The sequence below is a fragment of the Lygodium microphyllum genome, chromosome 7 (genome assembly GCF_053477565.2).
Source record: "Lygodium microphyllum isolate KBCC chromosome 7, Lygodium_microphyllum_v1.1.10, whole genome shotgun sequence".
NCBI lineage: Eukaryota > Viridiplantae > Streptophyta > Polypodiopsida > Schizaeales > Lygodiaceae > Lygodium > Lygodium microphyllum.
Genome location: NC_141141.1, coordinates 44,195,104 through 44,209,822, shown reverse-complemented (window position 1 = coordinate 44,209,822; position 14,719 = coordinate 44,195,104). Strand labels below are relative to the sequence as shown.

General features: G+C 41.8%; 1 protein-coding gene across 1 annotated transcript in view; it reads right to left on the bottom strand.

Annotated features, from left to right (window-relative positions):
- Positions 1–14,432, bottom strand: part of LOC148033397 (uncharacterized) — a 111,345-nt gene extending 96,913 nt beyond the window's left edge. The window contains exon 1 of the mRNA XM_087681306.1: positions 14,238–14,432. Coding sequence (XP_087537432.1) covers positions 14,238–14,384 — 147 coding nt within the window. The 5' untranslated portion in view covers positions 14,385–14,432. The remainder of the gene's footprint in view (positions 1–14,237) is intronic.
- Positions 14,433–14,719: the final 287 nt, after the last annotated feature.

Sequence of the window (14,719 nt, the reverse complement as noted above, 5' to 3'; positions counted from 1 at the left end):
TTTTGGGAGCAGATCTCTGCAGGTAGCACAGCCAGAAATTGCAAGAGTGCATTGTCTGAGGTTGAGACGCCCTTCGTGGTGAAGCAAGAGGGCAGTATATGCTGCGGGAAAGGGCTTTAGCCCTTGGTGACCCTGTTTTTTTTATTTAAGGCCATTTCGGGGCCTGTTTTGGAGGCGGAAGTTTTCTGCACGCACTCAGAAAAAGGCACAGTTTTATGCTGTGCAGCCACTGTTCTACAGGTCGGTGAAAAGTTACTGTAGAAATTGCAGCGTATGCCTGTGCGCAGGGACATTGGGAGTTACAGAATCATCCTTGTTGCCTATTGATGCAAAATCGTCACTAGGAAGTGACTGTGTGGTCAAATACCACTTTCGTCAGTTTTGCAGATTTGCCCTTGTGAGGCTGAAGCTGTGTTCTTTGCAGTGACAGAATTTTTTGCAGTGTTCTGTAATGGCGTCTGATTCTCTTTCACAGATTGTCACTGAAAAGCTTGACAAGAACAACTTCCAAGCATGGAAGTTTAGAATGACGAATTTCCTTATGGGAAAAGGATATTGGGAATTTGTTACAGGAAATGAAGAAGAACCAGTTCTTCCTGATGTTCCCAATCAACAGCAAATGCAGGCATTTAAAGCATGGCATGAGAGAGCCAGGAAAGTTATGTACTGGCTGTCTATCAGCATTTCAGACTCTATGATTGTGTATATTCAAGATGCAAGTACGCCAAAGGAGACATGGGATACTTTGTCAAAAATGTATAGCACAAATACGCAAGCCAGGAAAATGCAGCTCAAGCAAGAGTTGCACAATGTGCAAAGAGAAAATATGAGCATCAATGACTACCACATGAAGGTGAAGAAGATTGCAGATGCACTTGCTTCCATTGGGTCGCCAGTGGAAGATGATGATTTAGTTTCTGTGACCTTGAATGGTCTAGGAAACGATTATGCACAGTTCCGAACATCCATTTCCGTCCGTGAAAGATTTCCTGATTTTGAGGAGTTGATTGCTCTTCTAATTTCTGAGGAGCAGAGAAATGGTGGTGCATCTTCTTCAGGAGGAACTTCAAAAGAAGCTGTCTTCTACTCAAATGCTGGAAGAGGTAGAGGCAAAGGTAGAGAAGGCCGATCTGGAGGCCGTGGTAGAAATCAGAATATGCAGCAAACTCAAGAAAACCAGTCTTATGGAGGAGGACGTGGTAACTCTAGAGGCAGGGGGAGCCAAAGAGGTCGTGGTGGATGGCAAAGAGGCCAAAATGCAAACAGCAATGTTGAATGCTACTACTGTGGTAAAATGGGCCATATGGCTAAAGACTGCTATAAAAAGCAGAATGACATCATGAATGGGAAATTGCAACAAGGGAATTATGCATCTTCTAGTAAACAAGGTGATGACAGAAATGAGCATTTGTTTATGGTGCAGTACATGAACAATTCTGTGACAAGTGCAGAAGAAAGCAACGATGTGTGGTATGTTGACTCAGGTGCATCAAACCACATGACAGGTCATGCAGAATGGATGGAGGATGCAAGGAAAATGAAAAAACCAGGATTTGTGGAGACTGGTGATGATACTGCACATCCTATTGTGCAAATTGGAAAAATTCCTTTGTCTATGCAGGATGGAAAAAAGAAATACCTGTCGGATGTATTTCATGTCCCGAATATCACCAAGAATCTGGTTTCTGTTGGTCAAATGGTTGAGCAGGGCTTGCAGGTCAGATTTAATCCTCATGGATGCTTTGTTGAGGATATGAAAAATAAAGGTCGCTTGATAGCAAAAGGAAATAAGAATGGCAGAATGTTTATGTTGGATACAGACATGTCTGAATTGAGTGCAGCAATGTTTGCACATGGAACCGGTGTAGTTGTAGATATTGATATCTGGCATAAACGCATTGGTCATGTTAATGTACAACGACTTAAATCAATGCAGGCCCAAAATATTGTTGCAGGATTGCCTAAATTCAAGGTTGCAGAAATGCATAAGGTATGTGAAGCCTGCCAATTTGGAAAACAGGCAAGGAAACTATTTCCTAGACATATTCAAGAGAGTGAGAAGCCATTGGAATTAATCCACTGTGATGTGTGGACTACTAAAGTTGCATCTCTTGGAGACTATCATTATTTTGTCACTTTTATTGATGACTATAGCAGAAAAGTTTAGGTGTATTTTATGAAAAAGAAAAGTGAAGTGCTTGGGCATTTCAAAACTCTTAAAGCTATGGTGAAAAAAAAACAGGCCTGCAAATAAAATACCTAAGGTCAGATGGAGAGGGAGAGTACCTCTCAAATGAGTTTGCAAGGTTCTTGCAGGAGCATGGCATAAAGCAGCAATATTCATGTAGTCATACCCCATAACAAAATGGAATTACAGAAAGGAAAAACAGACATATTGAAGAGGTATCTCGTGCCATGCTCAATGAAAAAGACTTGCCAGATTTTTACTGGGCTGAAGCAGTTGCTACAGCAGTCTACATAATGAATAGGACTCCCACTATAGCAATACATGCAATGACTCCAGAGAAGAGGTATACTGGTAGGAAACCAGATATTTCTTATTTGAAGATTTTTTGTTGCATTGCCTATGTTCATGTGCCAGATGAGTTGAGATCCAAGTTGGATCCAAAAGCTGAGAAGTGCATCTTTATTGGTTACTCTCTGCAGCAGAAAGGGTATAGATGCTATAATCCTTCTACTCGTAAGTTTACAGTGAGCAGAGATGTTTTTGATGAGATGAGTAGCTGGTATAAACTAGTAAATGTGATTGATGATGTAGATGCACAAAATGGTAATGCTGCACAGAATTCACAATAGCAGTCACAAAATATTAGTGGACTTGGAGTGTCCTCTAGCAGTGGTTCATATTCTTCGCCATGAATAGGCAAATTGAGATCAAGAGAATCTCCTCAAAACAATGCAGATAGTGGTATGCAGGTTTCACGAAAAGGAAAAGAGAAGGTAGATCAGCCCATGTTTGATGTGAATGCAGGTCACTCTTATGTAAATGGTGAATCCAGTGGCTCAGAACAGAGCATTGATGATGAGTTGGGTATTCCTTCTATTGTTACACCTGGAGTAAGGAAGACGAGGGATGTTTTGAGAGCACCTGGGAGTGAACCTACTTTGCGCAAGTCTATGAGAGCTAGGTATCCTGTGAATAGGCTGAAATATGATGGATTTACAGCCATTCACTATGCCTATATGGTCAAAGTGATACAGGAACCAGAACCCACTTCTTTTGAGCAAGCCATGGGAAAAGAAAAATGGGAGAAAGCCATGGATGAAAAAATGGATGCCTTGGAAGCAAATGCTACATGGGAGTTGGTACCTTTGCCTAAAGATAAGAATGCAATTGGCTGTAAGTGGGTTTATAAGGTGAAGCACAACGCAGATGGTTCTGTGAGCAGATACAAGGCAAGATTAGTAGTCAAGGGATATGCACAAACATATGGCATTGATTATGAAGAAACATTCAATCCGGTTACAAGGATGGCAACCGTAAGAGCAGTCATTGCTATGGCTGCATCAAAGGAATGGTCTTTACATCAGATGGATGTAAAGAATGCCTTCTTGCATGGTGATTTGCAAGAAGAGGTCTATATGGAGCAGCCACCAGGTTATGTGCATGCTGTTCATCCTGAGTTTGTTTGCAGGTTGAAGAAAGCATTGTATGGCTTGAAGCAAGCACCTAAAACATGGTCTGACAAGATAGAACAGTATCTTGTCACTATTGGCTTTCAGATTTCCAAGGCAGATTTCTCACTTTATGTGAGAAAAACAGATAAAGGTATTATGCTACTTGTCATTTATGTTGATGATTTGATTATGACAGGTGACAGTGATGAAGATATCTTTCATGTGAAAATGCTATTGAAGCAGAAGTTTGAGATGAAGGATTTGGAAGAGCTGCGTTATTTCTTGGGCATTGAGGTGATTAGATCACCAAGTGGGATACAGCTCTTGCAGAGGCAGTATGGACTAGACATGCTGTCCAAATATGGGATGACAAGCTGTAAGCCTATTTCAGTTCCTTTGGAGCAGAATGTGAAGCTGAGCGCAGATGCAGGTGAGCTTTTGGAAGACCCTACTATGTGCAGACGCATAGTAGGAAGTTTGATTTATATGACAATTACCAGGCCAGATTTGAGCTATGCTGTTGGATTGGTAAGTCAGTTTATGCAGGCTCCAAGGAAATCGCATTTAGATGCGGCTAGACGCATACTCAGGTATGTGAAGTCCACATTGCAGTATGGACTATTTTATGAGACTGGGGTTCAGATACAGTTGCATGGATACACTGATGCTGATTGGGCTGATTGGGCTGGTAGTATTTCTGATAGACGATCTACCAGTGGATATGTGTTCTCTTTTGGAAGGGCTGCAGTCACTTGGAGCAGCAAGAAACAGCCTACAGTTGCCTTGTCGAGCACAAAGGCTGAGAACAGGGGTGCAGCAATGGCTGCATGTGAGGTAGCTTGGTTGCATAAGCTACTTTATGATATGCATCAGCCTACAGATGGACTAGTTGTCATTTATTGTGACAACATGAGTAGTATACACTTGGCAAATAACCCAGTCTATCATGCTAGAACAAAGCACATTCAGATGTATTATCACTATGTGCGGGAGAGGGTTTTACTAGGTCTTATTGATCTAGTTTATGTCAGCACAGAGGATCAGGTAGCTGACATATTTACGAAGGCATTGGGCGCAGAGAAGCTGCGCAAGTTCAGAGACCTGCTTGGTGTGCAGGAATTGGGATTGAGCTCGAGGGGGAGTGTTGAGATATCGAGCTCTACTCGTGATATGCCAGGGTGACCGTTGTGCATTTATGTCACCGACTTGTCAGTTGCAAATGTGGTTGGTACACCGCCCATGAATAATAGCTAGATGACAGCTATCCTTATCTACTCTAGTTCGTGCTCAGTTAGTATGCCACCTTAGTTAGTTGAGTTTGGTTTGAGACCCATATATAGGGTTCTTCTATTTCTTTGTACTTGACTTCTTTTTTGCTTACACAACTAAGAAGAGGAAAACTGTTTTCAGCCTCCACCTTTGTGTGTATTCCCCCATTGTGCAAGCAAGAAAGCTACGAGTGAGACTCCTTCCTTCTCTCCCACAATCTTGATACCTGATACATCGACCGAAGTCTGGCAGGGACAAATCCTAGAGCTGGGATTAACATCCAGGTTCATAATGGGCTCGTTACTTGACAGAGAGAGGAGGCTTTCCTCTGAGCTCAGATGAGGGGACACTTTGGCAGTTTTGGCCAAAGGCGAGAATTCCATGGTCACATGTTCAGAGACATGTTTGGCACATTGGTCTTGTATGTCCTGAGTGATATATATGACATAACACAAAGAGCTGCTATGATTATTCTCTGTTTTCACGTGGTGCTATTATGATCGACATCGACGTCAGATACTCTCCGAGGCATCTTGGTGGTGGGCTGGCCACTCACTACTTGGATATCCATCGTTCTTCTTGTGATTCTATGTTGTATAGTTTATGATTTCCCATCATTGTACTATTGTATTGTATCAGATCACCCCTGATCTGAGAGAGGGTGTTAGCAGATGTCAAGATTGTGGGAGAGAAGGAAGGAGTCTCACTTGTAGCTTTCTTGCTTGCACAATAGGGGAATACACACACAGGTGGAGGCTGAAAACAGTTTTTCTCTTCTTAATTGTGTAAGCCAAAAGAACTCTCATACAAAGAAATAGAAGAACCCTATATATGGGTCTCAAACCAAACTCAACTAACTAAGGTGGCATACTAACTGAGCCACGAACTAGAGTAGATAAGGATAGCTGTCATCTAGCTATTATTCATGGGCGGTGTACCAACCGCATCTGCAACTAACAAGTCGGTGACATAAATGCACAACGGTCACCCTGGCATATCACGAGTGAAGCTCGATATCTCAACACTCCCCCTCGAGCTCAATCCCAATTCCTGCACACCAAGCAGATCTTTGAACTTGCGCAGCTTCTCTGCGCCCAATGCCTTCGTAAATATGTCATCTACCTGTCTCCTCTGTGCTGATATAAACTAGATCAATAAGACCTACTAAAACCCTCTCCCACACATAACGATAATGCACCTCAATGTGCTTTGTTCTAGCATGATAGACTGGGTTATTTGCCAAGTGTATACTACTCATGTTGTCACAATAAATAACAACTGGCCCATCTGTAGGGCTGATGCATATCATAAAGTAGCTTATGCAACCAAGCTACCTCACATGCAGCCATTGCTACACCCACTGTACTCAGCCTCTATGCTCGACAAGGTAACTGTAGGCTGTTTCTTGCTGCTCCAAGTGACTGCAGCACTTCCAAAAGAGAACACATATCCACTGGTAGATCATCTATCAGAAATACTACCAGCCCAATTAGCATCAGTGTATCCATGCAACTGTATCTGAACCCCAGTCTCATAAAATAGTCCATACTGCAATGTGGACTTCACATACCTCAGTATACGTCTAGCCGCATCCAAATGTGGTTTCCTTGGAGCCCTGCATAAACTGACTTATCAATCCAACAGCAAAGCTCAAATTTGGCCTGGTAATAGTCATATAAATCAAACTTCCTACTATGCATCTGTACATAGTAGGGTCTTCGAAAAGCTCACCTGCATCTGCGCTCAACTTCACATTCTGCTCCAAAGGAACTGAAATAGGCTTACAGCCTGTCATCCCATATTTGGACAACATGTCCAATCCATACTGCCTCTGCAAGAGCCATATCCCACTTGGTGATCTAATCACCTCAATGCCCAAGAAATAACACAGCTCTCGTAAATCCTTCATCTCAAACTTCTGCTTCAATAGCATTTTCACATGAAGGATATCTTCATCACTATCACCTATGATAATCAAATCATCAACATAAATGACAAGCAGCATAATACATTTCTCTGTTTTTCTCACATAAAGTGAAAAATCTGCCTTGGAAATCTGAAAGCCAATAGTGACAAGATATTGTGCTATCTTGTCAGACCATGCTCTAGGTGCTTGCTTCAAGCCATACAAGGCTTTCTTCAACCTACAAACAAACTCAGGATGAACAGCATGCACATAACCTGGTGGCTGCTCCATATAGACCTCTTCTTGCAAATCACCATGCAAGAAGGCATTCTTTACATCCATCTGATGTAAAGACCATCCCTTTGATATAGCCATAGCAATGATTGCTCTTACGGTTGCCATCCTTGCAACCGGACTGAATGTTTCTTCATAATCAATGCCATATGTTTGTGCATACCCCTTGACTACTAATCTTGCCTTGTATCTGTTCACAAAACCATCTACATTGTGCTTCACCTTATAAACCCATTTACAACCAATTGCATTCTTATCTTTAGGCAAAGGTACCAATTCCCATGTAGCATTTGCTTCCAAAGCATCCATTTCTTCATCCATGGCTTTCTCCCATTTTTCTTTTTCCATGGCTTGCTCAAAAGAAGTGGGTTCTGATTCCTGTATCACTTTGACTATATAGGCATAGTGAATGGCTGTAAATCCATCATATTTCAGTCTATCCACAGGATACCTAGCTCTGGTAGACATGCGCAAAGTAGGCTCACTTCCAGATGCTCTCAAAACATCCCTGGTCTTCCTTACTCCAGGTGTAACAACAGAAGGAATACCCAACTCATCATCAATGCTCTGTTCTGAGCCACTGGATTCACCATCCACATAAGAGTGACCTGCATTCACATCAAACATGGGCTGATCTACCTTCTCTTTTCCTTTTCGTGATACTTACATACCACTATCTGCATTGCTTTGAGAAGATTTTCATGATCTCAATCTGCCTGTCCATGGCGAAGAATGTAAACCACTGCTAGAGGACATTCCAAGTCCACTAATATCTTGTGACTGCTGCTGTGAATTCTGTGTAGCATTACCATTTTGTGCATCTACATTATCAATCACATTTACTGGTTTATACCAGCTACTCATCTCATCAAAAACATCTCTGCTCACTGTAAACTTACGAGTAGAAGGGTTATAGCATCTATACCCTTTCTGCTGCAGAGAGTAACCAATAAAGATGCACTTCTCAGCTTTTGGATCCAACTTGGATCTCAACTCATCTGGCACATGAACATAGGCAATGCAACCAAAAAATTTCAAATGAGAAATATCTGGTTTCCTACCAGTATACCTCTCCTCTGGAGTTATGCCATATATTGCTGCAGTGGGAGTCCTCTTCATTATGTAGACTACTGTAGCAACTACCTCAGCCCAGTAAAAATCTGGTATGCCTTTTTCATTGAGCATGGCACGAGATACCTCTCCAATATGCCTGTTTTTTCTTTCTGCAATTCCATTTTGTTGTGGGGTATGACTACATGAATATTGCTGCTTTATGCCATGCTCCGGCAAGAACCTTGCAAACTCATTTAAGAGGTACTCTCCCCCTCCATCTGACCTTAGGCATTTTATTTGCAGGCCTGTTTCTTTTTCAACCATAGCTTTAAGAGTTTTGAAATGCCCAAGCACTTCACTTTTCTTTTTCATAAAATACACCAAAACTTTTCTACTATAATCATCAATAAAAGTGATAAAATAATGACAGCCTCCAATAAATGCAACTTTAGTAGTCCACACATCAGAGTGGATTAATTCCAATGGCTTCTTACTCTCTTGAAAATGTCTAGGAAATGATTTCCTTGCCTGTTTTTCAAATTGACAGGCTTCACATACCTTATGCATTTCTGCAACCTTGAATTTAGGCAATCCTGCGACAATATTTTGGACCTGCATTCATTTAAGTCATTGTACATTAACATGACCAATACATTTATGCTAGATATCAATATCTGCAACTACACCGGTCCCATGTGCAAACATTGCTGCACTCAATTCAGACATGTCTGTATCCAACGTAAACATTCTGCCCTTCTTCTTTCCTTTTGCTATCAAGCGACCTTTATTTTTCATATCCTCAACAAAGCATCCATGAGGATTAAATCCGACCTGCAAGCCCTGCTCAACCATTTGACCAACAGAAACCAGGTTCTTGGAACAATCATAGAGTCTGAAATACTGATAGACAGCCAGTACATAACTTTTCTGGCTCTCTCATGCCATCCTTTAAATGCTTGCATTTGTTGTTGATTGGGAACATCAGGAAGAACTGGTTCTTCTTCATTTCCTGTAACAAATTCCCAATATCCTTTTCCCATAAGGAAACTCCTCATTCTAAACTTCCATGCTTGAAAGTTGTTCTTGTCAAGCTTTTCAGTGACAATCTGCGAAAGAGAATCAGACGCCATTACAGAACACTGCAAAAAATTCTGTCACTGTAAAAAACACAGCTTCAACCTCACAAGGACAAATCTGCAAAACTAACGAATGTGGTATTTGACCACACAGTCACTTCCTAGTGACGATTTTGCATCAACAGGCAACAAGGATGATTCTGTAACTCCCAATGTCTCTGCACACAAGCATACGATGCAATTTCTACGGTAACTTTTCACCGACCTGTAGAACAGTGGTCGCACAGCATAAAACAGGGCATTTTCCTGAGTGCGTGCAAAAAACTTCCGCCTCCAAAGCAGGCCCCAAAATGGCCTCAAATCAAAAAAATAGAGTAACCAAGGGCTAAAACCATCTCCCGTAGCATATATTGCCATCTTGCTACACCGCGAAGGGCGTCTCTTGTACATGAACCAGCCACCACACGGGCAAAAATGGAGAAATTTACCAAATTCTGCACAAACCCCCAAAATTTCAGGTCCAAAATTGCATAAATGTCAACCAATCTAACCTAGCTAAGCAGAATTTTATCAATACATAAAAAGCCCCAATTTTCTAGGATCCAATGTCAAGAAACTTTACTCAAGAGAGTAAAATTCTGACTAATTTGGCAAAATCCCCAAATTAATTGAGGTCACCACAAGCAATGTCTGCAATTTCTGACTTGAAAATCACTGCTAGGCATAAACGAGGTCAAATCTAGGAAAAGCCCTAAATTTTCGAGCTCGAATTTGCACAAATCTGAGATCTGTGTCTCCAGCGCGTGAACCCTCGCCAAGACAAGTAGTAATGAAGAGATTTTTTTTAAAAAAAATTAAAAGGAACTGACGGGGGGGTCCATTGACCCTCCCTTGTCACGTCACATCACTTGCCCACCGGCGTCGCCCGCTGCCTATTGCCCGTCACGCAACCGCTACGCCTACCCGATGGACCCGTCACATCAACTGCCCGCCTTTACGCCGCCTGTTGCAGATTCCCGTCGCTAGTTCAGGCCCTAGACTCAAGTTCGTCCCGCCTGCTATACTGCCGTCACCTGCTGGACTGGTCCCGCCTGGTTGCCATGAGTAGTTTTCTACCATCTTCAGCTGCTCGCCTGCTGGTCTTCTTCACTTGTTGACTGCTTATCGCCTATCAGTTGTGTCTGTCAACTGGGAAGCGTACACAAAACCTTAAGCTCTGATACCAGTTGTTGGAGCTCAGCTGGATACAATAGAAATTTGAGGAGTGAGCATGAGTGTCGACTGGTGAGAAAGAGAGAGAGAGCGAGAGAGCAGGGTGAAAGTACGATTCGATATGAGTGTACCAACAATGTGTTGGTACACAAAGAATAAAATGTATTTATACTTAGGGCACGTAAGGGTGCATTCACATGTATACCTAAATGGTGTGTGTGTACTTTACACGGAGGTCAAACGGGCCTTTATCCCGACACATTTCTCCTTTGGTTGTGTCCCTTCCCACAGTATGGGCATTCGGGCTTCTCCGAGTCCAAGTGAAAGCCTGAAGAACTCTCCTATCATTTAGCCTTTGTCTTCCATTTCTTCTTCTTCTCTCGTCTCGAACTTGCAACAAAAGCTTTGGTGGAGGTGGATCCACCAGCCACCTCTTTGGCGCTCTCATCATACTCCAAAACAAGAGGGACAAGCTCCTCCCATAGAAGCTTTTCTCGGGTCCTTGATGTAAGAAGGCTGGTATAGAAGACATCAAACTGAGGAGATGGCAGCTAAGCCAAAAGAATCATGGCCATATCCTCTAAAGAGATCATCATGCCAAGGGATGCAAGATTATCTCTCATATCCTCCAACCTGTCGATATGATTCTTCTGGGAAGGAGAGTCATTAACAATGAGCATTTGTAATTTCTTCTCAAGAGTAATCTAGTGGGCAAATCTCTTCTGATGGTACAAATAAGCAAGCTTTGTCCACACCTCCACTGCTTTCTGGGCCGGTACACATACACTAGGACAAAATCATGTAAGCTCATAAAGAGAAAAGATCAAGCTCTAGAGTTGAGCTAATCCCGTAAGGGCCACAAGTGAACTAAGAATAAAACAACCCAAAATAGATAAAACATATGCAAAAATAAATCGGCCCAACATAGACAAGAAATATAAACAACATTTAAAATATTATCACTTTACTTTTTGACAAAATAGATAATGATCTAGCTAATTTTGGCACAAACTCAAAGTGAGCAATCGTGATAAAACCTGTGTCGTAGAAGCCTGCACGAAAAGCTATTGTCCTAATTGTTTTTCTTTTTCAAGTCCATTTTACCTGAACTGACATAACTTTTGATACAGAACTCCAAATTGAGCACAGATTTGCTACTATGAAGAAAGCTTGTGAGTCTTAGCACATCATAAAAACTGGTTTTCTTAAAAAAGGCATTGCCTTAAGAGTTTCCCAAATAGAAACTTTTAGGGTGTCCAAGCAAGGCATATCTACAACTCAACATATTTGCAATCTAAATGATGATAGAGTGAACTTCTTCTATGCTTAAAATTCAAAACATAAGATGCTCATAACATACACAATACATCAAATTTAAGCATGAAAAGAACATGAATCAACAATTGAAGAGATACTACATAGGTATACTTCTTGATTGTCTTCTTCAAGGAATTGGTTGTAGTCGATCGTGATAGCTTTGATATCATGTTGAGATGTAGAGAGCGAATATATATAGAGACACACCATGTACACTCCCAAAGACTATATCATATTGATCAAAATCTACATATATATAGATGAAACCTAGTCTATATAGGGTGAGCTATATATAGCTCCAAACTAAATTCCTCGTCTGACTTGGACTAAGGCCCACAAGCAAGAGATGAGAAGGCATGAAAATCATGACTCCTAGCACTCACAAGGCCTCCTTCAAGGCATTTTGCGACACTAGGCCTCTCATTTCCCACTTCAAAGTCTTTAGGTCTCGTGCTTACATCATACTCCTAATGATAAAATAGAAAAGCTCAATCCTTGAGCTGATCTCTTGATTTTTATAGGATACTCCTTCAAGGCAAAAGCCTATCGCTTATTTTATCCTCGGACAAATAAGGTGATCACACAAAGAGATGTAGTTTTAGATAAGAAGGATATAGTGCAGTCCACTACATCGGCCTTCAAACGGATTCCTCAACCTACTCCATTAGATATAGTGTCACCCAAGCCAAGTCTAATTCCCACTCCTGACCCACCTGCAGAGTCTTTACCTCCCAAGCCCCCTCCTAGGGACCCGTAACCTAGAGGCTGGTACCAACAGACCATGCAAGATTCAGGGATGTTTCCACAGGACTACATCTCAAAGGGATCTAAAAGATCTACCCAATTAGCACATACTGCTAAATTTGTGTTTGTCTTTATAGCAAATTATGTAGCGCACTCTAAGCTGAAGAGTTACTGTGAGGCTCTAATGCACCTCAATGACATGAGGCCATGGTAAAAAAGTTTCAGAGCATTGACCAGAACAGAACTTGGACCTCAATGGACCATCCAAGCCACAATAAGGTCATTGGGACTAAGTGGATTTTTAGAATCAAAATGAAAGCCAATGGGACTTTGGATAAATATAAGGCTCGCCTTGTCGTGCAAGGGTTTTAAGAGAAGCAAGGTATTGACTATGAAGAGATCTTTGCCCCCACAACACAATTGACATCATTCCACATGCTAATTGCCCTAGCCACTCTCACCATGGTTGGTCATTCTATCAGAAGGGTATCAAAAGCACTTTTTTAAATGGTTATTTTAAGGAGGAAGTCTACATGGAGCAACCTCCCTAATTTTCTCCTGTAGACCATAAAGATAAGGTCTTTCATTTACACAAAGCTCTTTATGGCTTGAAACAGGTACTACAATCCTCGTTCCATAAGATCTATGAGTTCCTTTGAACTAATGGCTACCATTCTAATCCTTATGACCCAAATTTGTATGTGACATCCACCTCAAAAAGGGTCAACTGAATCTTTTTTTATGTTAATGACTTGTTTATCGCACACTCAAATTTTGCTATCATAGCATATATAAAGGCCCAATTTAGCACTACTTTTGAGATGACTAATCCCGCTCAGATTGTTGAGCTAATATATTATTATTTAATTAGCTCTTAATTACAACCCCAAAACTCAAAATTACTAAACCTTTATTAAAAAGAAACGTGACTCCTAGAGAGCATACATGTCCCATAAGCCAAACCCTAATTTGGGAGAATCCATACATCTATAAATAGGCAGGCTGCCCACCACTCAACGGCTCAGCCCAATCCTGTTTTGCAAATTGTTGATACTTGTCTCTACCAACTCTATTTAATGGGAGCCAAGGGGAGCCACTCTTGACCACCCTGCTGCCACACCACGTCTTATCCATTCCTAACCTCGTTAGAAGTGGAATGTTGTTGCTGCTCCCTAGATCAGCCTTGCTGCCCAAGAGAATGTCTTTGTACCCTCTGACATCTGGAGAACAAAGATTGTGTCTACATTGTCGTTTATTGAAGCACAGCATGCAATTCTTGGTGCCGAGATTTGTGATAACCAAGCTTTTGCTTTCTCTGAGCCCCTTAAAATGGATGTTGAAATCCCAAAGATTATAGGTCCAAGCCATTCCAAGAATGAGAACCTATGTGTCTCTGTTTCATTTGCATAAAAGTTTGCCCAGTCTGTTAGCTGAGAGTCCTAATTTAAGCACAAGCAAAGGACGATTACGATGGATCGTCGTTCAGCCTGATTACAGTTAGTAATTCCATTGAACAACTTAATGTGCCATTACTGATCGTCATCCTGCCTCTCGTGTCAAAATTGAAGCATTCTGATCGCCGTTCTGCCTCTCCTGGCGAAATTGGTGCCATTCGTCGAACTTTTCCAGAAAGTTGGCCGAAATTTTCGCTCTTAACTATTCATTCTGTGAGATTATGTCTCAAAAATGGGGATTAGGCAAGCAAGTAGGCAGGGAAGACCTCTCACCAGGCGATCTTGGACGAGTTTGGCGCCACCAGCGACGGCGTGGCCTGCCTGCTGAGCGACATTCCTGACAGTGCGAGAGAGGTTGGGGCCGATGTTCTTGCCCCCGACCTCCGCAGCCTTGGTGATGGCCGATCTTAACCAGGACATTGCAGCGTCGCGCACACAGAGTGAATGGACAAACAAACCACGCAAATTTAGAAACTGGAGTGAAGTCGTCGACCTTCTTAACCTTAATCCTTGATTAACCAATAATGATGCTCCTTAATCCCTCATTTGAGGTGCCCTTGATTTTCTTGGCCTAGAATAACCAATATAATGCTCAATCCCTTATTTGAGGTGCCCTTGATTTCCTTGGCCAAGAAAATGCATTTTCTTTTTTTCTTTTCATTTTCTTACAACAACAACGAGAATGCTTGATGATGCTCTTCATTTGAAATGCTTTTGCCGCTTTTGTGGGGAGGCTCTCTCTCTCAACCAAGTTT